Source organism: Heloderma suspectum, chromosome 1, assembly GCF_057233095.1.
Source record: "Heloderma suspectum isolate Gila_16-S chromosome 1, 16-S_ref, whole genome shotgun sequence".
In the NCBI taxonomy this organism is placed as follows: Eukaryota; Metazoa; Chordata; class Lepidosauria; order Squamata; family Helodermatidae; genus Heloderma; species Heloderma suspectum.
In genome coordinates this window covers 380,809,846-380,834,200 of record NC_139458.1, presented here as the reverse complement: position 1 = coordinate 380,834,200, position 24,355 = coordinate 380,809,846, and the positions used below count along the sequence as shown (strand labels likewise).

The following is a 24,355-nucleotide window of genomic DNA, read 5'->3' as shown; positions in this document are numbered from 1 at the left end:
TAATGGACTGGTTAGCCCTCTCTGTGTCTGGGTGGGGAACCCTGGCAGCAGAGCATGAAGGGATACCGCCATGCAGCCGGGAGCCTGAGAGCAGTCATGCTGGCACAGAAAGGAACTCTATAAAGGTCCCACCCCTCAAAGGTGGCTGAAAAATCATTTAAAATAAAATAAAACAATAAACAAACAAATAAATAATAGCTGTCTTACAGAATAGCTGTCTTACAGTATGATAGGGAAAGAAGCGGGGGGAAGGTTGTATGATTGCAGAGCTTAGGTTTAAAGGGGAGACATTGTTTGCAATATTGAGATGTAGCACTTGGCTCCTTGTTTAATACTAATGGACAGGTCTACCTTAACAAAAATCTTGAGACGTTCAGTAGGAAAAACACACTCCTGCAGGTCGGAAAAAACTTGCATCGAGGAGCCCTACAGTTGGGTTCTAAAGTTTTTCTGCCTTGAGCCTTAGCATCAAGTAATTCTTGTTCTGTTCTTGTTTAGCAAGCCACTGTGACCTCCCCTTCCATACGCCCCTGTTTATTCAGAAACCATTGTAAGGGGCCACTGACAAAATGACCCCTCACAGTAGTACTGTAGCAGGAATTAAAATCTTGCTTCATCTGCAACCTCTAGGTCTGCCTTAGCAAGTTCTCTTCGGGTTGGTTCCTCATCTATAAAATGTGAATCATGATGAACTGAATATGTTTGTAAGGACAAAAACAAACACTCCAGTCCACTGACTGCTTGCAGGGAAAAGAGCTCTGATGTACCAGTACAGCACCATTCACTTCAATGGAAGATCCAGCCCCATGCACACAAAGTAATGGGCAAGTGGACCTTCTTCCTCCATTGGGCAGCAAATGGGGAAACCAACTCATGCAGGAGCTCGGTATGTGCACCAGAATGCACATGGGGCTTTGGATCGGAGCGAAAGACTGAAAGAACGGTGCACAACTAAAACGCTGAGTAAATGAACGGTGATAACCTGGCTTCTATATTTTTTAGCAAAATCAACCAATCTAGTCTTCAAGTTAAACAAATAAATAAGCTGATATGATTTTGCCAAGCTTCTGGAAGGCAATGTGAGAGACTATGTTGTGCTTTCCATGGCATGACTGCAGCCATTAACATTTCCTCGGTGCCTGTTTATAGACAATTTAGATCTCAAGGGACTTGGGGTGCAGGGAAAGGGTGCACCACAAAGCCTCCAATGAATTACTATTCCCATCCCACTTAAAAACTAATTTGCGTTGGGAAATGACAGGCCCAGCTCTTTCTGCAGCACTCGCAGCACATGCCAATGCATTAGAGCCAGAAAGCGAAAGAGAAAGGGGGCACTGACCAGTCTGGTTTCACTGTCCAGCTGAGAGACAGAGGCAGTAAGTGAACACACAGCATTGGGAGGGGGTGGGGAAAATGAGGTTGCCGTTCCATCATCTTAGACAGGGCCAGTAACAGAGAAGTCTGTTTTCTGCCTATGCTCCTTGGATGCTGCCCATGTATAGCCAAAAAGGTGGGAGTCTGACAGGAAATCTGTAAAGGCCTCTCCCTCCTCCCCAAACTCAGACATAAGCGGACACAGAACATCTGGCGAGGCAGAAGGCAAACGGAGGAGCTGGAGACTCACAGCTGATTTAGGAGCTGGTGGCTGGCTGGCAGCAGGCCGTCCATTTTCCCTCCCGTCCACAGCATCCACCTCTGCATGGTCGATCTGGAAGACAACGGCGTGGTATGAAACCAAACAGCAAAGGCAGCAATGGCCAGTTCCATCCCTGACTACTCTGCAGGAATGTTTCAACATAATTCAGCCTCATAGAGGGTGACAAGCTGTGGAGAGGGAGCATGGGAGTTCCAATGTGCTCTTAACCTCCCCAACAAGGCTAATTTCCACATGACTGCATCACTGTGGAAACTACTTCTTCATGGTTTCTCCTTACATGGCTCCTGTAATTCATGGTGAATAAGGCTATCAATGGCTACTAGTCCTGATGGCTACATGGTACCTCCAAAATCAGAGGCAGCATGCCCATGTACACCAGTTTCTGGAGAGAAAATGGGGAGGGTGCTTATCGCACTCATGCCCTTCGCATGGGTTTACACAGGCACTGTGGCTGGCCACTGTGTAAACAGAATGCTGGACTAGATGAAGCTCTGGTCTGATCCAGCAGGACCCTTATGTTCTGATGCAGTGAAAGTCACACGGGTGGGTTCTCATGCCACCATTGTCCTCCATGGAGACCTGACAACTTTCATGTGGGTAGGTACCATCTATCGTTGACCCTGCCAAGATCGTTCCTTTGTGCATGCATGACTAATGTGGCCTGGGAGGAAGCCATAGGGAAGCCGGTGCTGCAGAAACAGATGAACAGGCCCGCAGAGGGCCCATGGCAAGACCACAGCTTTCCCTCTTTTGTAGCAGTTGCAGGTGGCAGGCACAGAAAGACCAATATGGAGTCCAATTTGGACACAATGCTTTTCCAGTTGTGTGTACACATGGTAAGACAGACAAGTGCACATTCTTTATACATGGAAGAGTGTACACAAGTGTACCTGGGATTTTTCCTACCTTTTCAACACACAGACAACTGACAATGTACACAAGTGTACATGGGACTTTCCCCCATCTCTCTGGGACAAGGGTGGACAACTTGTGGCTCTCCAGATGTTGTTTATCTGCAACTCCCATCAGCCCTAGCCAGCATAGCCAGTGGTGAGGGAGTTGCAGTCCAACAACACCTACAGGGCCACACATTGCCCACCCTGCCCTTGGAAAACACGTGAAGCAGCTTTCAGGAGCCGTCATCTCAGCCCAATCCCAAGGCTGTCCTGAAAATGCCCTTCCCTCAAATATATTGTAGTGTCTTACCTTGTAATTGTGAGCACTGAGGTATTTGAAGTGTCCAAAGCAGACATGACACAAGCAGATCACGATGGTGATAACAAGAACCACAAAGGTAAACATGGATGTGAGAGCCAGGAACCCTGAGGAAGGCAAGGAACCACGGTCAAGGCTAACACATACCTCATCTGCCTTTCCCTTGCTCCCGAGGGGCCTACTTTAGCCCTCAGCCTGTGTCACTATAGGAGATGCCCTGATCTACCTCACTTCTCTGCTGCTGAAAGAGTACTCACCCGCAGCAAAGCATTCTCTCTCTCTCTCTCTCTCATCCCCTCCCCTCCCCTCCCCTCCCCACTCTCACACCCACTCCATCAGCAATGAAGGCACATGGCAGCTGCGTGGCCTCTTAGACTACCAGAGGCAATGTTTCATTGCTGCTCCCAGTTGTATGCTAATTGCTTTACATCAGCTTATACAAATGGAAACAAAATGGAGGCAGCAGCCCAAGAAAAGAGGATGGACGATGGCAAATGGGCAGCCTGGCAGCAGCTGAGCTCAGATCCCTTTTGTCCTCATCCCTCTTGTGTTTGCTCCAAAAATGCCTATGGTCAATAACAGGCATAGGCAAGCTGGTTCCCTCCAAATGTTTTGGACTACCATAATCCCTGACCACTGGCCATGTTGACTTATGGAAACTGGAGTCCAAAAGAGCTGGAGGCAACGAGTTTGCCTACCCCTGTGCTAGAATAATAGAATAAGGGTCTCAGGGCTGGTCTGAAGGCAGGTGCCCTCCAGATGTTTTGGACTCAGGGCAGATCTGAAGGCAGATTACACAAAGCTAACCAGGTCTGGGGATTTCCCTGCTTGGATGGAAGACCACCTGAGAGTCTTGATCTGCATGGAATCAAGGTGGGATATAAAGGCAGAAATAAGTAAATATGAGCATTTGGAGTAAAACATAGATTCCCCAGATGGGGAATATTTTATTTATTCATTCATTTATATCCCATCTTTCCCCCTCTTACAAGGCAGCTTACATGGTCCTCCTCCTCTCCATTTTATCCTCACAACAACCCTGTGAAGTAGGTGAGGCTGAGAGCTAGTGGCTGGCCCAAAGTCACCCAGTGAGCTTCATGGCCGAGAACCCAGATCTCCCTAGCCCCAGTCCAGCACTCTAACCTCTATACCACACTGGCTCTCAGGATACAGTACCCTGGAGGCCCAAACTCGGTAGGGAAGTTCCTGCCCCCACCCAACTGCAGGTTAAATATCCTGTGGGTTGCCCTAATGGGTGAAAAGCCAGTGGGGCCCTTGCTGCAAGGTGTCTGCACACTAAAGAGAGACCTCTAGAATCAGACCCCATCCCTTTTGTTCCTGCCAGACGCGGCTCTATATTTGGGGCAATGACCCCCTGCCTGTCCCCCACCCACTTGTGGCAAAGAGATCACCCTACAACCAGGTACATTTGCTCCACTGCTTCCAAGTGTCGTACATGGTCTTCTCCTGTACTCCTCTGGCAATCTCAGTAGAATGTTGAGCATCTGCCCTGTCCTCTGCCCCACCAGCCCTACTGGGCACCAGCCGCCACTGGTGCCTGCACCCCACAAAGGCCTATAACACCAGGGGTAGGCAACCTGGCACCCTTCAAGTGTGCTGGACTACCATTGCCCATGCTGGCTGGGGATGCTGGGGCTGTAGTCCAACACATCTGAAGAGCCCCAGGTTGGGAAAGGCTGCTCTACAATAACATAATTAATTAGCTCCTTCAGCTGCACTTTGTAATGACCAGAAGGGTTTCCCCAAATCTGCCCTGCTTGTGGAGCAGTTCAGTGTGTTGCTTGAACCCTGGACCATTGGCTGCCTCTGTGAAAGCCTTTATATATTGTAAAGACAGATGTTAACAAACTAGGCTGGGCATGAAAAGTAAAAATGCACCAATAAGGCCTCCAGAAATCTGATCCCTGTAGACTCGACTCACCTGTGCGCACGGTAGAGAAGAAGAGGAGCCAAAAGAGGCAGAGGATAGGTGCAGCCACCACCTGGTTCACAGCCCCTGAATGGATCTTCTTATCCAACTTGGCTGGCAGGTAAGCATAATAGAGGTTGTACCTGTCCACCAGGTGCTTCAGTAGCATATACATCAGACCTAACAGGACAAGGGGAACGGAGAAATCAGCTGGAATCTTGGTTGAACAGCAGATGAGAGGCCAAAGCCCAGGTTTGTGGGGCTAGGCAGTTTCCTTCTCTGGAAGGATGGACTACACCTGAAGAAATTGCCTGCTTAATTCCAACATCGCTGGGTCACTAAACTGAGATCTCCAGCTCCCACTAGGCAATGAACCAGGAAATGGGGAGCTTGTAATTTATTTATTTTATTTATTTGTTAGATCTGCAAACTGCCCATCTGACAAATGCCCCTGGGGCGTTTTCAATTATAAAACCAAACAACAACAACCAATAAATAAATAGATAATTAATAAAAATACAACAAAGTATCAAAATAATACAATATTAAACATTAAAAATGTACAAAATATTTTAAAACTTTTTAGGAGCCAGCAGTAAAATTAATAATCAGAGCAACAGATGAAAGATTAAATGCCTGCTTAAGGAAAGTCTTAACCATGCATCTGAATGTATGCAATGAAGGTGCCAGGTGGATCTCCCTGAGAAGGGTATGCCACAGACAAGGGGCCAGTACAGAGAAAGCTCTTTTCCTGGTAGTCACCGTCATGCCATTGTGGGCATGGCATCCAGACAAGAGCCTCTGAAGATTATTTTAGCAATCAGACAGTAACATATGGGAGAAACCGCTCCTTCAGGTAATTCTCACTGTCCACAGTTTTCAGTATTACAGTCAATTGCCCTTTGTCATTTGGGATCATGTTAAGTACTTATTTTAAGGAACCAATAAGAAGTCTATTGTGAATACATATGCATCTGCTTAGTATTTGATATCCAAACCCTGCTAGGTAAAGGCAAAGGAGATGCTCTAATGCCTACCAAAGGGAACAATGATGGGGCAGGTGATACTGTAGGTCATCACCACAGTGAAGACGCACATCATCCAGGCATAAGCAGCCCCAAACTGGAATTCATAGGCCTGATGCTGAAAGACAGAGAAAGAAAAAGAGAGATCCTGTCAGCATACACAGAAAAGCCTGAGGGAGGGGTCCAAGTGAATACATCCTGGATGTATGTCAGAAACAAAGGAAAAACAAAAGAAAAGGAAATTGAAACCAACAGCAATCAAGTTCAGCAACTAACAATCAACAATCTAGTTGGGATGTGTAATATATATATAAAAAAGAATTTCACAAACACTTGACATATTCACATAACAAAAGTTATAGCCACAATAAGTTGAAAGGAAGCAGCGTCATGCATCTGCAGAGTAAATAAACATGAAATCCTTCACATATGACAAATATCAAATATATTTAACAATCAAATGACAGATTATATTATTAATGTCATTACATTACCTGGCTTTTTTTTTACTCTAGAGTAAGTGCCCGCAGCCATAATTCGGATCAGGACCACCATGCACCAGGAGGAGAGGATTAAACCTCCCTCCCCACCATTTGCTTCCTGAAATCCCACCCATCCCTGACACCAAGGGAAACTTTTTCTTTTTGTTAACCTCTGTGCAGGGTGTTCCCAATCATCATCAGGGCTGCACTTACTCTAAGGTAAAGAGAAAAGATACTCCTCTGCTACATGCTATGCAATTTACATAATGTGTCATTTGACCCTAACAATTGGTCTCCTTCAGTGGTCTAGTTATATCACTACAATCACAATTTCTCATATAAACATATGGAAAATCGTGCCCTGCCTCTCAAATTAAGGTGCCAAACATGGTGAAATCACAATGATGTAACACTGGTGTCGCCACTTAAAAACTTGTCAGCATCTGCACAAAAACCGGAGAGTATATATTTTGGGTGTATGTCAAAAACAGACCACAGTTCAGAGGTTAATCTGCCCACATATTCCAAAAGCACTCACAGAGGTCAGGTGGTCTTACACTGCTGAGAAGCGCTTGCTGGCTGCATGACGATTCTCCTGCAGAAAGGGCAGAAGCTATGCTCCCTAGTTGCTACGGCAAACTCTATGTGATGTCAATCCAATGATTTGTATAATGGGAATATCTGACCTGTGGGCCAAATATGACCCACAGAAACTCCCTATCTGGCTTGCCAACCTCTTCGCCAGGCCCTGTCCCCCCCTCTTTCCAGGAAGGGAAAATCTCTTATCTCAGCTGCTTACCAGAGTTTTTCCCTGCTGCCCTCCTCCACCTCCCTGCATTTAGGCTTTCAAAAAGCCTCTACTCGTGTCAATAGAGGCTTTTAAAAAATGTAATTGCTACACAGGGGACATTTGTATGTGTGTGTGCGCATGTATGGGGGTTGTTGCTGAGGAGGAAGGGCTAACTCTCCCCCTCTGCAATACTGTCCCCCCCCCCACTGCAATCAGACTTTTAAAAAGCCTCCACTGATGCCAATTGAGGCTTTTAGAAGTGTAATTGCAGATGTTTCTCCCAGTGCTGGCCAAGTCCCTTCCTCCATACAGAGAAAGTGGAAACAGGCAGGGAGCGGGGCAATGACGTACGTACATGGGCATGGCCACAGCCGCTTACGTCATCTGGACTACTGACGGCTTCGTGGGGGGTAGCCCAGCCCCCTACCTAAAATCAGTTCCTCACCCCTACCCTGTTTACATCTAGTTCTGCCCTAGTTGAGAGTTGTGCGATTGGCATGACTCTTCCCTGGTCTGACCCACATACCCGTTTGACATTCCTGCGTTCCGCAGCTGAGCGGGCAAGGCAGAGTCGGATCATGTACATCAGCAGGCCGGGGATGCGCAGCAAGTCCATGGCATTTCCGATGAATGCTGAGGCAATTACATAGTTCACAAAGAAGGCCCCGTTGTCTGGCAAGAACACACACCTGGAAAAGAGAAAGAGCACTACAGTGGAAAGTAGTGTACCCTGCTGAACACACACACAGAGTGTGGCAGGAGGATGAACAGAAAGGAAGATGGCTAGTAACTTTGGGGTCAGACTTGGATATATTCTTGCCCTTGGCTGCTTCATGCATGGCTCCTTCTAGGAGGAGAATTGCTTCATTTTTACTTAACTGACTTGTTCTGGAGACTATCCCCACTGCCTGACTCACGCTTTAAGGGCTATTAGCTGCTGTGCAAATCTGTAGCTCCCAGATCCATATGTTTGTTCATATATCATTCTTTGGCACTCCCAGGTGCTACATTTCCTTAAAGGCGCAAGCCTATGCATGTTTAGACAGAAAAAGTCCTACACTCCCAGAATCCCCCAGCCAGCTATGAGTTGTAGGACATTTTTCTGTCTAAACATGCACAGGCTTGCACTCTAAATTACCATGCAAGTTGATTTTGGGGAGTGGGGTGGTGAACCATGCTAACAGCCTATATCATAGAATAGTAGGGTTGGAAGGGGCCTACAAGGCCATCGAGTCCAACCCCCATATAAAACATATAAAACAGAGGTGCACCCAGCAGTATCCTGTTAGCATGGTTCACTCCTCCCGTCCGCCCCAAATCAGCTTGCTTGCTTCTTTTATTCTCAGGACATACCATAATGTAAGGAAATACAGCAACTGGGAGCGCCAAAGAGAAGTGTGGGTCCAAAGAGATGCAGGGAAGGAGAGGGAAAGAGGCTGGCTCTTGGACACCAGATTGGAGATGTTTGGTTGGCCTGATGACATCTGGAAGCTGCCCATCAAGGCAGGCAGGAGGTGGGGGGAGCAAAGGTTAGGAAGTACACAGTTGTGCTCCACAGCAGGCCAGATAACTCACAATGCGATGTCCCCCGCTTGTTTCAAGGCACCACTTACTCAAATCTCACGGCAGCCTCAGCCAGGAACTTTTTGTCAAACAGCCAGCGGAAAAAGACATCCAGACTAGGAAGAGAGACATAAAAACAAAGATTGCGGTGTAATTACCAGGAGGCACTTAGGATATGCGTCCTTTGTCATTACATATCTCATAAGGTCCTACTTGCTAAGCTGGGTGGAGGCCATGCAGCCCATCTAAGGCCAGCACGCTGGCGCAGGCAGCGATCAACCAAATGTTCCACGGACTTGCCGAGTAGCCCAAACCTTGTATGTTACTGTGCCTCTTCTTCCTCTCTCTCTTCTCTGAAAGTAGTCCTTGACTCTGTGTGGGCACGGTATTTTCACAGGGTTGATATACAGGGTTGAATTTTTAAACTATTGCCTTAAAATGAAATCAATAGCAGCACAAAAGATGTGTCTCCTCTTTTTACCAATGGGAAAAATAGAGCTGGAGAGAACGGCAACTGAGAGAACAGCTCTAATAGCATCCAATAATAGTTTTCAGACACATGTAGGAAGAAAGCCAGACTATGAAGCACATGGTCTTCGATGTCTATATACTAATGCCCAGAGTATGGGAAACAAACAGAATGAACTTGAACTCTTAATACAGGAGGGAAATTATGACTTGACAGGTATAACTGAGACTTGGTGGGATGACTCCCATGACTGGAATACAGCAATTGAAGGATATAAGTCACTCAAAAAGAACAGGAGGAACAGAAAGGGAGGTGGGGTTGCACTGTATGTGAAAAATACATATCTCTGCACAGAAATACAAGAGGATGAGCTTGGTAGCCCCATCGAGAGCATCTGGATCAAAATAAACGGAGCAAAGAATAAAAGGAACCTGGTGGTCGGAGTCTACTACTGGCCACCCAATCAAGGAGAAGACGAGGATGAAACTTTTGAAAAGCAAATAGCCAATGTTTCAAAGAAGCATGATGTAGTGTTGCAGAACCCAGAGTCAGAGAGACCACGGAGTGAAGGAAAAAGAGATTCTTTATTTAACGCGCGGGCTTAAGGCTGGAATCGTTTCCAAAGAGCCAGAAGCCCCGATTTACATTAGCACATTGGTTTTATAGACATTGTGACACATATGAAACGGCTCCTCCTCTCCCTCCCGCATGGGGTTGCAATCCTCAACATTTTTCCTCCTAGCACCATTGTTTATAATACAAGAACTGGGTTATAGGGTAGCCATGATAAGGAGAGAACAGAAGAGAACAGCAGAGAACAAGATATACAATTGTATGACCTTTGACAAGATAAGGAATTCCTGTGTCTCGTCAGCTTACAACAATATATTCAAGGGAGAAAGAGCTCAGCAAGAACGTGAAGCATGAGACTGCATGAGGCTACTTAGTCTGACCCCCGATATGGCTGCTACATTCCCCCCTTAAATGCATAATTTCATTACAATTATAGCATTACTGATAACTATACAAAGCTTTTTGTGACATACATATTACTTAGCCTCTTGTTGGGCTATTAGAGCATAGAGGGCAGCAGTTTTACTAGCTGAGACATAAAACAGATTGGTTAAACAGCGCATAAGACAAGGAACGCAGAGACATAACAGAACTTTTATGAACAACACTGGTAGAATTAGGATGAACAATGCTTTCAAGCCAGCTAAGATCTGGAAGCCAAGGGGTTAACTAATTTAGCTAATTGTTTTGTCTTATTGTTTTGTTAGCTACTATATTGTGCAGCTTGTTGATTTGTTTATCTACAGCATTGCCATTATCAGTTAAGTTAAAACAACAGAGCTTTTGGTGTGTCTCACAACTTAAATGATGAAGAAGGAAGAGGTAATCTATACCAGCTCTGTTTTCTAGAACTGCACCTTTTAGATCACGCAGCTTTTTATTTAACAATGACAATGCTCGTGAGGTGGCATTTATGCTTTTGGCTAAGCTGCAAGCTAACCGGTTGATTTCCAGACCATCAGCCAAGGCTAAACCTGGAACCTTAACCAGTGACATTGCTAAGGCCAATTTTTCTGAGTCAGAATATAACTGCACATGACTATTACAATTTTTAGTTAGTTGGAGTGCTCGAGGCTGCCGTCAACGGATTTTCTCGGGCTACAGGGGAAGAATTGGCACCAGTTCAATTGGCGGCTGAGGCAACATGGGTGGTTATTAGACAAGTTGGCAGGAATGAATGACCAAGTGCGGGAATTACATGTCTAAAACTATCCATGAGGCAAAAGTATGTGGGCATTATTAAAAGATATGTTTTGAATTTTATTACAGTGGAAGGGGGCCAGGGATAGCTTTGTATTTTCTGGAAAATTTTGACAATTAAGCATTCGTGCACATGTAGCAACAATGGGGGTGCGTAGAGTGAACTCTGTAGGGGGTAGGATCTTTGCAACCACGCCCCAATTAGCATTTTGGGAATAAGTTAAACTTACACCATAAACTTTTAACATGGTATTTTTTTTAATTTTCCCAGGATGTCTACAGACAGGTATTAGGCAAGAGCTAATAAGCCTGTTTGCAGGTATACCTCTTGGCAAACAAAAATGTTTTACTCTCGTGATGTTAGCCAGGTGAAGCCAGTAATTATCAGCAAATCACTGGGACAAACTTCTTTTTCCAGGGGCAGACCCCCCTTTTTGCACCTTATTAAGGAAACACAATGCAACACTACTAACACTACAACACGCATGTTTGATCTTCTTTGGGATCTGACCGTACGCTGGGCAGCTATTCACCTGGCAAGCTGCAGTAGGGTCTAGTCCCCTTCTTCAATTCTCCAGTTGCAGGTCTGACCGTACGCAGGGGGACAGTTTCCCGGTGTGTCCACAGTAAGGTCTAGCCTGAGTCTTCTTACTGCTTTTTCAGAATGATTTTTAAAGGATTTTCAGGATTTCTGTTTACAGTCTATTCTCCCCCTCTCGCTCTCTTGACTCGTGTCCAATGTATCCAGGGTTTAATTCTAGCTGCTTTCATAGCTGCGGGGGTGGAAAGTATGACAGTTCTGAGTTCTTTCCATCTGGGAGTCAAAGGGTTATTTTTCCCTCTTTAACTCATACTTTAACTCTTGGTTGGAAAGGATGAGCTTCTGTGATGGGAATGGCTTATTTTTTTAAGACAAAGCGGCGCTGGGCTTGAAGAACTTTGCTCAGTGTTTGAACTTCTTGTTTAAGGCTAACGTTTGCTTGCTTTTGATGCCACTCCAGTGTCAATCATGAAGTCAATGTCACTGCCCCTCACAGTCAATGTCACGGCCCCTCTCAAGCTGTCTCCCTCTTCGCCCATTCTGGCCCCTTTGGTTTTCTCCTTTGTGTATTTGATTTATTTTATTTGGGCATTCATGCCACTAATGTCCATCTTGTCCACACTGGGCACACTGGTTCTTTTTTAAGAATCTTCTGCCTCTGCTGGGTCTTCTTCTTTTCTTTTTTCGTTTACGTCTTCTTGGGCCTCTGGGTCGAGGGGGGTGTACTGGCGATAGGCATTTGAAAGACGCTCCAAGTACACTCTGGGGCCTCGGTGGCACCTTGCAGCACTTTAGACACTTTGGTCATATTAACTGACTTCTTCATACCTGCTTTCATGGCTTCTAACAGCAGGGTTTGATACTGGGTGAGGCGCTCTAGCCCCACTTGTGTTTTGGGATTCCAGCAGGGGGGGGTTACTTACAAGGAGACTTTATTGGGTAACTTACAGCACACAGGCGTACTTAATGGCTGGATCAGACAGCTTCTCTGAACCACGAGCTATTGCGCTAAATGGGTTTTTATACTATACATGTTACCCATGAGGCAGCACAACACTAGCAAGCATTTTCAGCATAGGCTAGAAGTGTTTGGTTCTCAGGCACAGCTTCCTGTAAACAATTTCGCTTCTCAGAGTGCTTGATAACACTTTTATTTATTAGTATGGGAAGACAAATTTTTTCTTTCTTTTGCTTTCTTTTTCTTTGCTGATCTGCCTGTATTGCAGATCATGTTTCAAACTTTTTTATATAAAACTTTCTGCTCCATGCACCAGCCTTGTCTCTTTATTTGTCTTTTTCAAGTTAAACTTACTTAAACTTTTCTGCCTTACACTAGTCCCACTGACACACATTTGGGATAGGCTCTTCTTCTCCTTCTAGTTACATTTTCTTCATTTTAAAGAACTATTACATTATTGTGGCTACTTTACCCCAGGTAATAAGCTCCAGGCACAATCAGCTGCTTTTAATTTACCATGGGGGCAACTATGGCCACGCTTCTTTTTTATAAATGTTTTTTCTTTGCCTCTTGCCTTTTCTTTCTTTCTTTTTTTCTTCTCTTCTCTATCTGTCTGCTACTTTCTCTATTCCTTCTTTTCTACTTGCTTTTGTCTTTCTTTTCTTGTCATCTATTGGGAACCACACTTAGTATTATTTGGAGTTGCAACTAACACTAATCTGCAAATATCACATATATTTTATGATATTTAAGAAATCATAAAATATATACAACAAACTTTTTCTGCAATTTAACACAATGAATGGAAAACACTTCTTGCATGGTAAGGCATGATGGAGCAGATCCAGCAATTATACTGCTCTTCTGGCTGAAAGCTCAGGGCTCATTAAAATCAAGGGACAGGCATACCCACACACGCAGAGTTCTAGGTCACCATTTTTGCATCGGCAACTCTATGCTGCATGAGTTCTGGCAGAAGGAAATTTAAAAGTTACAGATCAAACAGCCTGCTGTACACTGAGCTGACTACAAACATAGACACACGGTCCACAGCGATGAGAGTTCAAGTTTATCAAAAGCTTCATAGCACTGTCCATGGCAAGTCTTTGACAATTTAAAATTTTAGTTCATGTGCAGAGTGTCTCTAAAAAGCTCAGATGATGATGGAGGCAAACCGTGAAGGCTCTGGGCAATGAAGATGCGATGTTTCCAGCAAAGGCTCTCCACTTTTGCATCAGTTTAAAAAGGGAAAGTGTGGCCCTACACCCCTTCTGACAGACAAGGGCCTTTAACTTTTTAGCAAGGCTTCTGTTTAAACAGAGCGGCACAGCTCAGCTCTCTAGCCATGATGCTTTAACTTGGGCAACTCCTCTGTAAATTTTATTTTACTTCTGTCAGGTTCTCTCACAGACATTTTAAGAACTTACTCTTTTTTTTTTTCTTTTCTAACCTGGTACACGAAAGCACTGAAACACTGAGTGCCGAAACTCAGGACGCTGGGGGGTGATGGGCATCGCTTTATACTTGCATTTTTCAGGCAGCCATTAATCTTCGGGGAGGCGGTGGGGTGATTTGCAGGACTTCAAAGGCAAGCTTCTCAGTTTGTTTGTATTTGTAAATCCCAAGCTTAAAACAGGACACGATGAGGTACAGGGCAGCTAAATTCTTGCTTTGGCACAGGCAACAAATAACTCGGGTCAGCTTTCTTCGCTGGGGTCTCAAACAGGAAAACAGTCTTAATTTAAAGTTGTAACATCACTGACAGCGTCAGCCAGCCAGCTACACAGATCTCATTGTTTTTTAAGACAGTTGCTCCAATATTTTCTTCTCAATCAGGTTGGGTCTTTCAGCTTACACAGTTTATTGCAGCTTTCAGGAGCATGGCAGTAACGTGATTTTGGCTTGGCCAGGAACATGCTGTCTGGTTTCTCGGTCTCTTTAGCACACACACTTAGGCAGTGTAACACTGGACACTCAAATCAGTGAGATTTCTTCATTGCAGGGAATCCCACGGCAAAAGCTTAATGGTTACGCTCTTCAGAAATCATATAGCCGATGGTCAGTAGCTACAGGCTCTATGCAATTTTAACACAGTTCAAAGCTAAACACGGTTACCTTGACAGAGATCTGCAACGTGGTCTCTCCGCTTCATTCTGCCTTGGGACCGTCCTATGGCACACTTTCCACTCGAAGAGGGGTCTAGCCTGTGCTCTGGGGGCTGATTCTTCACCTTTATTTTCTATTTTGCCTTCATCTTCTGGGTCTTCATTTTCAGTTTCCATTTTTTAGGGATTTCATCTCAATTAGGCGAGGTGATGATGTTGCACAACTCAGAACGTTGTGGGCAATTTTCCTGCCCCCCCCTCTCGGCGCGCTAGGCTAACAGCTACGTCTTCGGCCTTACACTCTCACGCTCCCACGCTTTGTTAAAAGCCAGACTGTCCTGCAACATTTTTCTAATTAACAGCCTCAGATCTTGTTTTTTTTTCCTCTCAGCTCGACCTTGAGCTTTTTGCTGTTTTCTCTTTCTATTCTGAATCTTTTTAAAAAAACCTTTTTCCTTCTTTGTTTGACATACATCTCAAGGGGGTGCAAGGTTTGCTTCCCCCACCACCCATAGCCTCCCTCCTAAATTGAAGACAGACACAATTAGGGAATGGGAATTGGTCAGTGAGTAAGGGGTCTCACTGGCCGACACAAGAGGATTTTCACACCACGCACTTTGCTACTGGCCTGGGCACCCGGACGGTCAACGGTATGCTTCAGAAACCGCAGTAGCCACTCACACAATCATCAATCTCTCCACTACATCCATATGTCCCTGCCACCCACTTTTCCCACTTTTTACCAGAGCGGAAAACGGCTTCCCCAGCTTCCTCAGCTTCCTACTGAGTACTGGCGTGCTAGGTACTGGCGCCCACTCGGGGGTGTGATCAGGCCCCCCTTCTACCCGCAAGGAGTAGGTTCTTTTGTATACGTATACCACCAACACTGACCTTCTTCATAAGGCGGGGCCCTCTTTTTTTCTGCCCAGTGGCCTTTCTCCCTAAAGGCGGAGCCCTCTTTTTCCCATATACTTGCCTTTCTCCTGAAGGCTTCTAATGTGGGTTTCAACTCAATTGCAGCTGCGATACAGGCAGGGCTCAAGTTCCTTCCTCCGTTTCCCAAGGTTCTCTTGCTGCTCACTACCGTTTGGGCGATCCCGGTGCAGGCTTTCTCCCATTCACTCGACAAAAAGGTCGGTGGCGCCAAGAAAGGGAGGCATGCGCCGAGCTCGTCTTCCCGGTGCGGCGATCAAGAGCAGGCAACTGCCACCTGTCTGGCTCAGAGCCTGCCACATCCGAGTCACGGCACCATTTATGTTGCAGAACCCAGAGTCAGAGAGACCACGGAGTGAAGGAAAAAGAGATTCTTTATTTAACGCGCGGGCTTAAGGCTGGAATCGTTTCCAAAGAGCCAGAAGCCCCGATTTACATTAGCACATTGGTTTTATAGACATTGTGACACATATGAAACGGCTCCTCCTCTCCCTCCCGCATGGGGTTGCAATCCTCAACATTTTTCCTCCTAGCACCATTGTTTATAATACAAGAACTGGGTTATAGGGTAGCCATGATAAGGAGAGAACAGAAGAGAACAGCAGAGAACAAGATATACAATTGTATGACCTTTGACAAGATAAGGAATTCCTGTGTCTCGTCAGCTTACAACAATATATTCAAGGGAGAAAGAGCTCAGCAAGAACGTGAAGCATGAGACTGCATGAGGCTACTTAGTCTGACCCCCGATATGGCTGCTACAGTAGTAGTAATGGGGGACTTCAATTTCCTCGATATTTGTTGGGAGACAAATGCTGCAAAACATGGCCCCTCCAGGAAATTCCTGACTTGTGTGGCGGATAACTTCCTCCTACAGAAAGTAGAGGAAGGAACTAGAGGATCGGCTATCCTTGACTTGATCCTAACCAACAGAGATGACTTAGTGGATAAAGTAGCAGTTACAGGAACTCTGGGGGAAAGCAACCATGTTGTACTTGAGTTCTTGGTTCTAAGGGAAGCAAAAGCCGAGTGTAGTCAAACACGTACCCTGGATTTTAGGAAAGCTGATTTTAATAAACTCAGAACAATGATCAGTAAGGTCCCATGGCAAGCCACTCTAAAGAGAAAAGGAGTCCAAGATGGGTGGGAGCTTTTAAAAAAGGAAATTCTCAAGGCACAATTACAAACAATTCCAACAAGAAGAAAAGCTGGAAGACAACAGAAGAAGCCAAGGTGGCTTCATAAAAAGCTTAGAGATGAGCTGAAAACAAAAAAGGACACATATAGGAAGTGGAAAGAAGGCCAAGTAACAAAGGAAGAGTACAGGCAGGTAGCACAGAATTGCAGGGATGGCGTCAGGAAGGCTAAAGCTGAGAACGAGCTGAGGTTAGCAAGGGATGCTAAAAACAACAAAAAGGCTTTCTTCAGCTACGTGCATAGTAAAAGGCAGAGGAAAGAAATGGTTGTTCAGCTATTAAATAAGGATGGCAAAATGATAACAGATGACAAAGAAAAGGCAGAGGTGCTCAATTCCTACTTTCGCTCAGTCTTCTCCCAAAAAAGGGTGTATGACCCCCCCCTGGCAAAGGCGAAGTACAGGCTGAAGGGGCAGGTTTGCAGTTTGAGATCGATAGGCATATGGTCAAGGAACACCTAATTACATTGAATGAGTTCAAATCTCCAGGGCCAGATGAACTGCATCCTAGAGTCATACGGAAACTGGCAGAAGAACTCTCAGAACCACTGTCTATTCTCTTTGAGAAATCATGGAGGACGGGGGAAGTGCCAGATGACTGGAGGAGGGCTAATGTTGTCCCTATCTTCAAAAAGGGTAAAAAGGAGGAACCTGGGAACTACAGACCAGTCAGTCTGACATCAATCCCTGGGAAAATTCTGGAGCAGATGATAAAGCAATCCATCTGTAAGCACCTTGAAAACAATGCAGTGATTACTCGAAGCCAATATGGATTTGTCAAGAACAAATCCTGCCAGACGAATCTGATCTCATTTTTGGATCAAGTAACCTCCCTTGTGGACCGTGGGAATGCTGTAGATATCATATACCTCGACTTCAGCAAAGCTTTCGACAAAGTGCCCCATGATATCCTGATGAATAAACTAGCTCAAAGTGGGCTAGATGAAACAACGATCTGGTGGATCCACAGTTGGCTACAGAATCGGACTCAAAGAGTGCTTATCAATGGGATCTTCTCAAACTGGGGAGAGGTAACGAGTGGGGTACCGCAGGGCTCAGTCCTGGGCCCAGTGCTCTTCAACATTTTTATGAATGACTTGGAGGAGGAGGTGCAGGGAATGTTGATCAAATTGGCAGATGACACCAAATTGGGTGGGATAGCCAATACTTTGGAAGACAGAAACAAAATTCAAAGTGATCTTGATAGACTGGAGCGCTGGGCAGATAACAACAGAATGACATTTAATAGGGATAAATGCCAAGTTCTGCACCTAGGAAAAAGAAACCAAATGCACAGTTCCAAGATGGGGGATATGTGGCTCAACAACACGACAAGCGAGAAGGATCTTGGAATTGTTGTCAATCACCAGCTGAATATGAGCCAACAATGTGATGTGGCTGCAAAAAAGGCAAATGCTATTTTGGGCTGCATTAATAGAAGCATAGCTTCCAAATCCCAGGAAGTGCTAGTTCCCCTGTACTCAGCACGGGTTAGGCCTCATCTGGAGTACTGTGTCCAGTTCTGGGCACCACACTTTAAGAAGGATGCAGACAAACTGGAGAGGGTTCAGAGGAGGGCAACGAAGATGATCAGGGGACTGGAAACAAAGCCCTATGAGGAGAGACTGAAAGAACTGGGCATATTTAGCCTTGAGAAGAGAAGACTGAGGGGAGATATAATAGTGCTCTTTAAGTACTTGAAAGGTTGTCACAGAGAGGAAGGCCAGCATCTCTTCTCGATCATCCCAGAGTGCAGGACACAGAATAATGGGCTCAAGTTAAAGGAAGCCAGACTCCGGCTGAACATCAGGAAAAACATCCTGACTGTTAGAGCAATACGACAATGGAACCAATGACCTAGGGAGGTGGTGGGCTCTCCCACACCGGATGCGTTCAAGACGAGGCTGGAGAGCCATCTGTCAGGGATGCTCTGACTTGGATTCCTGCATTGAGGGTTGGACTTGAAGGCCTTGTAGGCCCCTTCCAACACTACTATTCTATGATTCTATGGAAGATGTGTGTGTGTGGAGTTTCTCCCCCCGCCCCCGCCCCCAGCTGTTCATGTTCTCATGTCTTATGTGATATAGATAATTTGGGTTATCTGTTATCGGTTCTGCAGTGCTATTTTTAATTAATTTGGTCTTTTAAAAAATGACCCTTGGGCATCATTGGAATAATTTTGTATCTATTTGTAACTTATTTAGCTGCTGCTGCTGCTCCTTATTTTCACATGCATATGCTCTACATAGGTTCTCTCTCTTTTACATTCACAATAACCTTGAAGTAAATAACTCAAAATCCCATTTCACAGGTAGGGAACTGAGGCTAAGGACGAGGGCCTAGCTGAAGGCAATTTGGTGTGCTGATGACTGAACCCAAGGCTCTCAGGTCCAAATTTGGAGGTTCTTATGAATGGAGGTTCTTATGATGTCCTGCTATGCCCTTTCTCTTTTTCAATGGAATATGAAAACAGAGTGAAAGGAAATATTCAGAAACTAAAATGTTAAACGAGCCTCCTAAAGAGTTAGGGGTGTCAAGGGCTCCTTGGAGGGCTCTCTCAGTCTAATCCAGTAGCCAAGTCCAGACACAGACAAAGGGATTCTTTTCAAAGCTTTATTCTTCTTTTACAACTTAACAACTCTACAGGTAGCAACTTGATCTGAGCAGCAGCATCCCTATGCCCTAAGTTGGAACAGTTGGTCCCCGTTTGAAAGGCAATTACTGGCAGACCCCTGAATATAAGGACTAGGGAGAATCCCTCCCCTTTTCCCTTGGATCCTCTGGGCGCAACCGTTCTTTGAGCGCCAACTGGGCACTACGCCTCCTTTCCGCGCCCTCCATTTGGCGCCGCTCTCTGCGTCTGCGCCGCGCATCCACCAAGTCTGCTATCTGTGCTGGGTCACTCCCTGGACTGCTTTCTAATCTAGGAATGTTGGTGGGAGGAATCTCTGTCAGCTGCGGGCCCTGGGAAAAAGGGGCGCGCTCCTCTCCCAGGAGCGACTGCTCTTCCTCCGAATCAGAACTACTCTGGGATTCTATGGGCTCAGTGTCCACCCTGACAAGGGGAATCTCATGGTGTCCCTTATGCACATTGGTTGATATTCTGACTTCTCTGCTGTGATATACTTCAGCTGCTTGCATTTGCTGATAATGCAAATCAGGGGTGGGGAACTAGTGGCCTTCCAGATGGTGTTGGACATCAACTGCTACCAGCCCCAGCAAGCAATATGGCCAATAATCAGGGATGATGGGAGCTGTAGTCCAAAATATTTGAAGGGCCACAGGTTCAACACCCCTGATCTAGAGTCTAATCTTAAGGTTGCAATCCTATGCATATTTCGCTGGGCGTAAGTCCTCTTGAATTCAGTGGGGCTCACTTCTGAGTAGACATGTATAGGATTGCACTGTAAGTTGTTTCAAATCCTCAAATCACTGTTGTTTGTTTGCTGCTCTTTTCTGTGGCTGGAAAACATTCACACAGAAACAGGATTCCAGACGCTCCAGGAGAATAATTCAAAGTAATGTCATCACAGCGTTCTCAGTTGTAACAAGAGCACCAGTGTAGAACATCAAGATTTTTTTTTAAAGAGGAACTATGAGTAACCCTGGCTAAGGACTGTTCAGAGACTGTTTTGACATCTCCGTTTCAGCTTGGGATAACTGAATATGGAAAAAATATCATATGCCAAACTGGAATGAATTCACAACCACCTGCAGCAGCTTGACTAAAGATTCAGAAGAATAATCTCTGGATGGAAACACCTTGAACGCTACTAGCCATAAAAGCTGACTTGAAGCAAAGTTACTGATCCAGAATAGTAACCCTGAATCAATGACCATTCGTATCCCCAAATATGGAAACACACCGCTGAATACAACAGTATCAAATATTATTTATTACTTTTTTCAGTTCTCACATCAGTGTGTGAGATCTGCACCAACAGGGTGAATAGTGTTTTAAAAACTTGTTTTATGGGTAATAGTAATACATAACATTCAATATATTTTCTCCTACTTAAAATCCCAGCTTTTACCTGCTCAGACCCAGCGATGGCAATAGCAAGACCATGAAGATGAGAAAGGTGTAGCACTTGTGCATGGTTGTCCTGTTCTCTCCAGACCTAGGGGCACAGAGAATATTAGCAGATAACGAAGTGAAAAACACAAGGGCAATCATTTCCAATAGCTTCTGTGGTTAGAGGTGTCCAAAACTATGCATGGTGTAGAGAAAGTGAACAGGGTGATGCTTTTCTCCCTTTCCCATAATCCTAGAACCTGGGCTCATCCCATGAAGCTGAATGGGGGGAGATTCAGGACAGATAAAAAGTACTTCTTCACACAGCGCATAGTGTGTGAATAATGGAATTTGCTCCCAGAAGATGTGGTGATGGGTATCAACTTAGATGGCTTTGAAAGGGGATTAAACACATTCATGGAGGAGAAGGCTATCAATGGCTATTAGTCCTGTTGGCTACATGCTGCCTCCAGTAACAGAGGCAGCATGCCCATGTACACCAGTTGCCGGGGAAGACAAGTGGGAAGGTGCTATTGCACTCATGTCCTACTTGTGGGCTTCTCACAGGCAGCTGGTTGGTCAAGCTGGGACCAGAATGCTGCCTAGATAGGCCTTTGGCCTGATTCAGCACAATTCTTATGATGAGAGATCATGTGGATCTCACTGGCAAGTGGGACATCACTGCAGAAAGAGTGATAATACTATTCAGCAATTCCCACAGTCTTTCCCTCGCTGTTTTTCCCTGCCAAGGAACATTTCCATTTTACAGAAAATACAACTTGCCCAACACGGGGGGCTGAGATTCAATTTAGATTATTTTATGAATGACCTTTTGTTCATGGTGAAGCTTTCTTGTGAATGAAAACCCATGTGATCAGATTTATATTTATTGTATACTTGAAGGAAGTTTATTGTTCCTCCAGGCATGTTAAATATCTGACTTTGCAGGGGTACTTTTATGACAAAGGGTGACCACAGGAAGGTTACATGGAAAAGTCACCATGTGGCAACTCTTTCTTGTCATAAATTATACTAAAAATTCAGTCTCCATAGCAGACTTGGGAACATTGCTGGCTATGTGTTCAGACTACTAGGCTATATTGCAAGAATCTTCTCAGTTTCCTGCTTGCAGGCACAGATTAAGATACACCGAGCACTCTGTACCAGGTTAGTTATTATTTTTCAACACATATATTTCCATCCTATAAAATGGCTCCCAAGGTAGCTCACAATATATTCATCTTATGAATACAGCATGAAAACCTACTCCAAGAATAAAAAAACTTACAGTATTATGTCATGAAAGAACAAATTTTGCAACCCCCCCACCTCCCCCCCGGCAAGTTATCAGAAAATATTTATGTATTTATATTATTTTATGCTTCTCTTGTTTTGTGGGTGAGGGTTTATCTTAAATTTGCTAAAAGGAGAAAGACAAAGTCCAGAAAATGTATTTGAAATTATAAGAGCAATCAGATGTGTGACACTGGGAGGGGGAGAGGAGAATTCCAAGAAGCAATTCAGAGTAATTCCACCCTCAGGCAGACAGAGACCACTGCCCCATTTTACCTGGTCCAGTGGGCTTCGAAGAAGGCTGAATAGTACACAATGGTAGGAAGCAGAGCAGAGAAGCACCACAGCAGCAAGGTGGGGAAGAACTGGGTGATGATGGGATTCTGGTAAGAGAAACAAAAAGAAACAAACCCCTCATTTCAAGTAACTTGGGGAGAACACAGAACAATCCAAGAAAGTATTTCAGCAGATCTTAACTACAATTCATATTCACACAGTGAACTTCCTTGGTTTAAAACAGGGGTGGGTTACATGTGCCCCCTCAGTGCAACTCTCACTGCCCTTTCCCCTCAAGAAATCAGGGGGGAAATGGGGGGGGGGATCCTGTCGAAATTCAGTGGCAAACCACTGCAGAGGCTTACTAAGGGCAAATTTAGCTTGCTTTCAACCTAAATTTGACTTTGTTTGTTACATTTGTATCCTGCCTTTTTCCCACCTCAAGGAACCCAAGGCGGTGTACATAATCCTCCTCCTCTCCATTTTATCTTCACAACAACAACCCCGTGAGGTAGATTGGGCTGAGAGTCTGTGACTGGCCCAACGTCACCCAGTGAGCGCTGCCATGGCAAAAATGTGGGGATGGGGGTGGGGGGAGTGGGAGAAACTGTCATATTGCTCTAACAGTCATTGTCGTACTGCTCTAACAGTCAGGAAGTTTCTCCTGATGTTCAGCTGGAATCTGGCTTCCCGTAACTTGAGCCCATTATTCTGTGTCCTGCACTCTGGGATGATCGAGAAGAGATCCTGGCCTTCCTCTCTGTGACAACCTTTCAAGTACTTGAAGAGCGCTATCATATCTCCCCTCAGTCTTCTCTTCTCAAGGCTAAACATGCTCAGTTCTTTCAGTCTCTCTTCATAGGGCTTTGTTTCCAGTCCCATGGAACATACAAGCCCAAGCTTTATACTGGAGCATGGTGTTCTTTCTTCAGAGTTCCTCAGTAGCCTTGGTTTGCTTAACAACATTCAAGTTTTCTGGTCTGCCTGCCTGCAGAAGTCCATGCTGTTTCTCAAACCTTTTGAACTCAGCATCCCCTTCAAAACTTACTCCATTTTCTAGAAGCCCCAACCCAACACGAAGAATGCATTCCACAGGGAAACATGCAAAGACCTTTGTACGCAGTCTTGTGCATGTTGCCTGCTGCTACTCCAAAACACTTGTGATTTTTGGGGATGGGTGGGTACTAATCCCAACACATACAATAGAAGAAGAGGTCTGTGACCCCCTCCTAGAACTAGGCACAAGGAAACGGGATAAGAACAAAGCGGCAGCTCTTTCTGAACTCCCTTCTTCGCAAATTACATTGGGACGATAGGACAGTTGGGGGTGCAGTTATCCCCACAAATCCAATGTGGATCAGTGAGGATCCTCTGTTGGGGGGATGTTCATTCTACCAAGGTGACAAGAATGAAGGCACTTCCTACTCATTCATTCATTGTATTTTTAATCTGCTCAATAACAAATGTTCTCTGAGTGGGTTACAAATGGTTGAAAGAATAGAAGATAATAACAACAAACAGCATAAAATATAGAAGAACAGCCATAAAATCTAAAAACCACGTCTCCAAAATGTCTTGGAGAAAAGAAAGATTGGGAGAGCATTCCAGAAAAGGGGTGCCACCACTGAGAAGGCCTTCTGTCTTGTAGCCACCCACCTAACTTCCTTTGGTGGGGGCACCTAGAGAGGGCCGCCGAAGATAACCCAAGGGCCCAAGAAGGTACATAGGGTACTTCATGATCCTACTCTACCCCAGAAACTGTGCCCTCCTACAGTGGGCCCACCCCAAAGTTTGAGAAGCAGTATGCCACTAGAATGACTGGATTCGTACAAGTAGTCAAGATCTTAAAGCAGGAGGATCCTTTGGTTTCTCAGATGGTCAACAGCAAAATTCAGACATCTGAAACTTTTGCACATTTCCTACAGTAACTTGGTCAGTTCAGCTCTCTTGCAAACTACTCAGGGAGAAGTTTGTATATTGTAGATTTTATAGTCTAAATACTGCAAATGCCAGGTTGTATTCGAGTTGGAGGATTTGGCTGGCACAATTCCCATGGCCAGCTGAATTAATTTAAATTTCAACAAATAACTGGCAACATTACAGTGCTATTAGCTAACATATTCATATGTTATGAA

The 24,355-nt window shown here is 45.0% G+C and overlaps 1 protein-coding gene across 4 annotated transcripts in view; it reads right to left on the bottom strand.

Moving 5' to 3' along the window:
- The window catches only part of TMEM63B (transmembrane protein 63B), a 115,203-nt gene that overhangs the window by 3,138 nt on the left and 87,710 nt on the right, over positions 1 to 24,355 (bottom strand). For all 4 annotated transcript variants that reach the window (XM_084828462.1, XM_084828463.1, XM_084828465.1 and 1 more), the window contains 8 exons: positions 22,221 to 22,327; positions 20,671 to 20,757; positions 8,713 to 8,778; positions 7,626 to 7,788; positions 5,840 to 5,945; positions 4,815 to 4,982; positions 2,864 to 2,979; positions 1,625 to 1,708 (listed from right to left, as the gene is read on the bottom strand). In XM_084828462.1, coding sequence (XP_084684588.1) covers positions 1,625 to 1,708; positions 2,864 to 2,979; positions 4,815 to 4,982; positions 5,840 to 5,945; positions 7,626 to 7,788; positions 8,713 to 8,778; positions 20,671 to 20,757; positions 22,221 to 22,327 — 897 coding nt within the window. The remainder of the gene's footprint in view (positions 1 to 1,624; positions 1,709 to 2,863; positions 2,980 to 4,814; positions 4,983 to 5,839; positions 5,946 to 7,625; positions 7,789 to 8,712; positions 8,779 to 20,670; positions 20,758 to 22,220; positions 22,328 to 24,355) is intronic.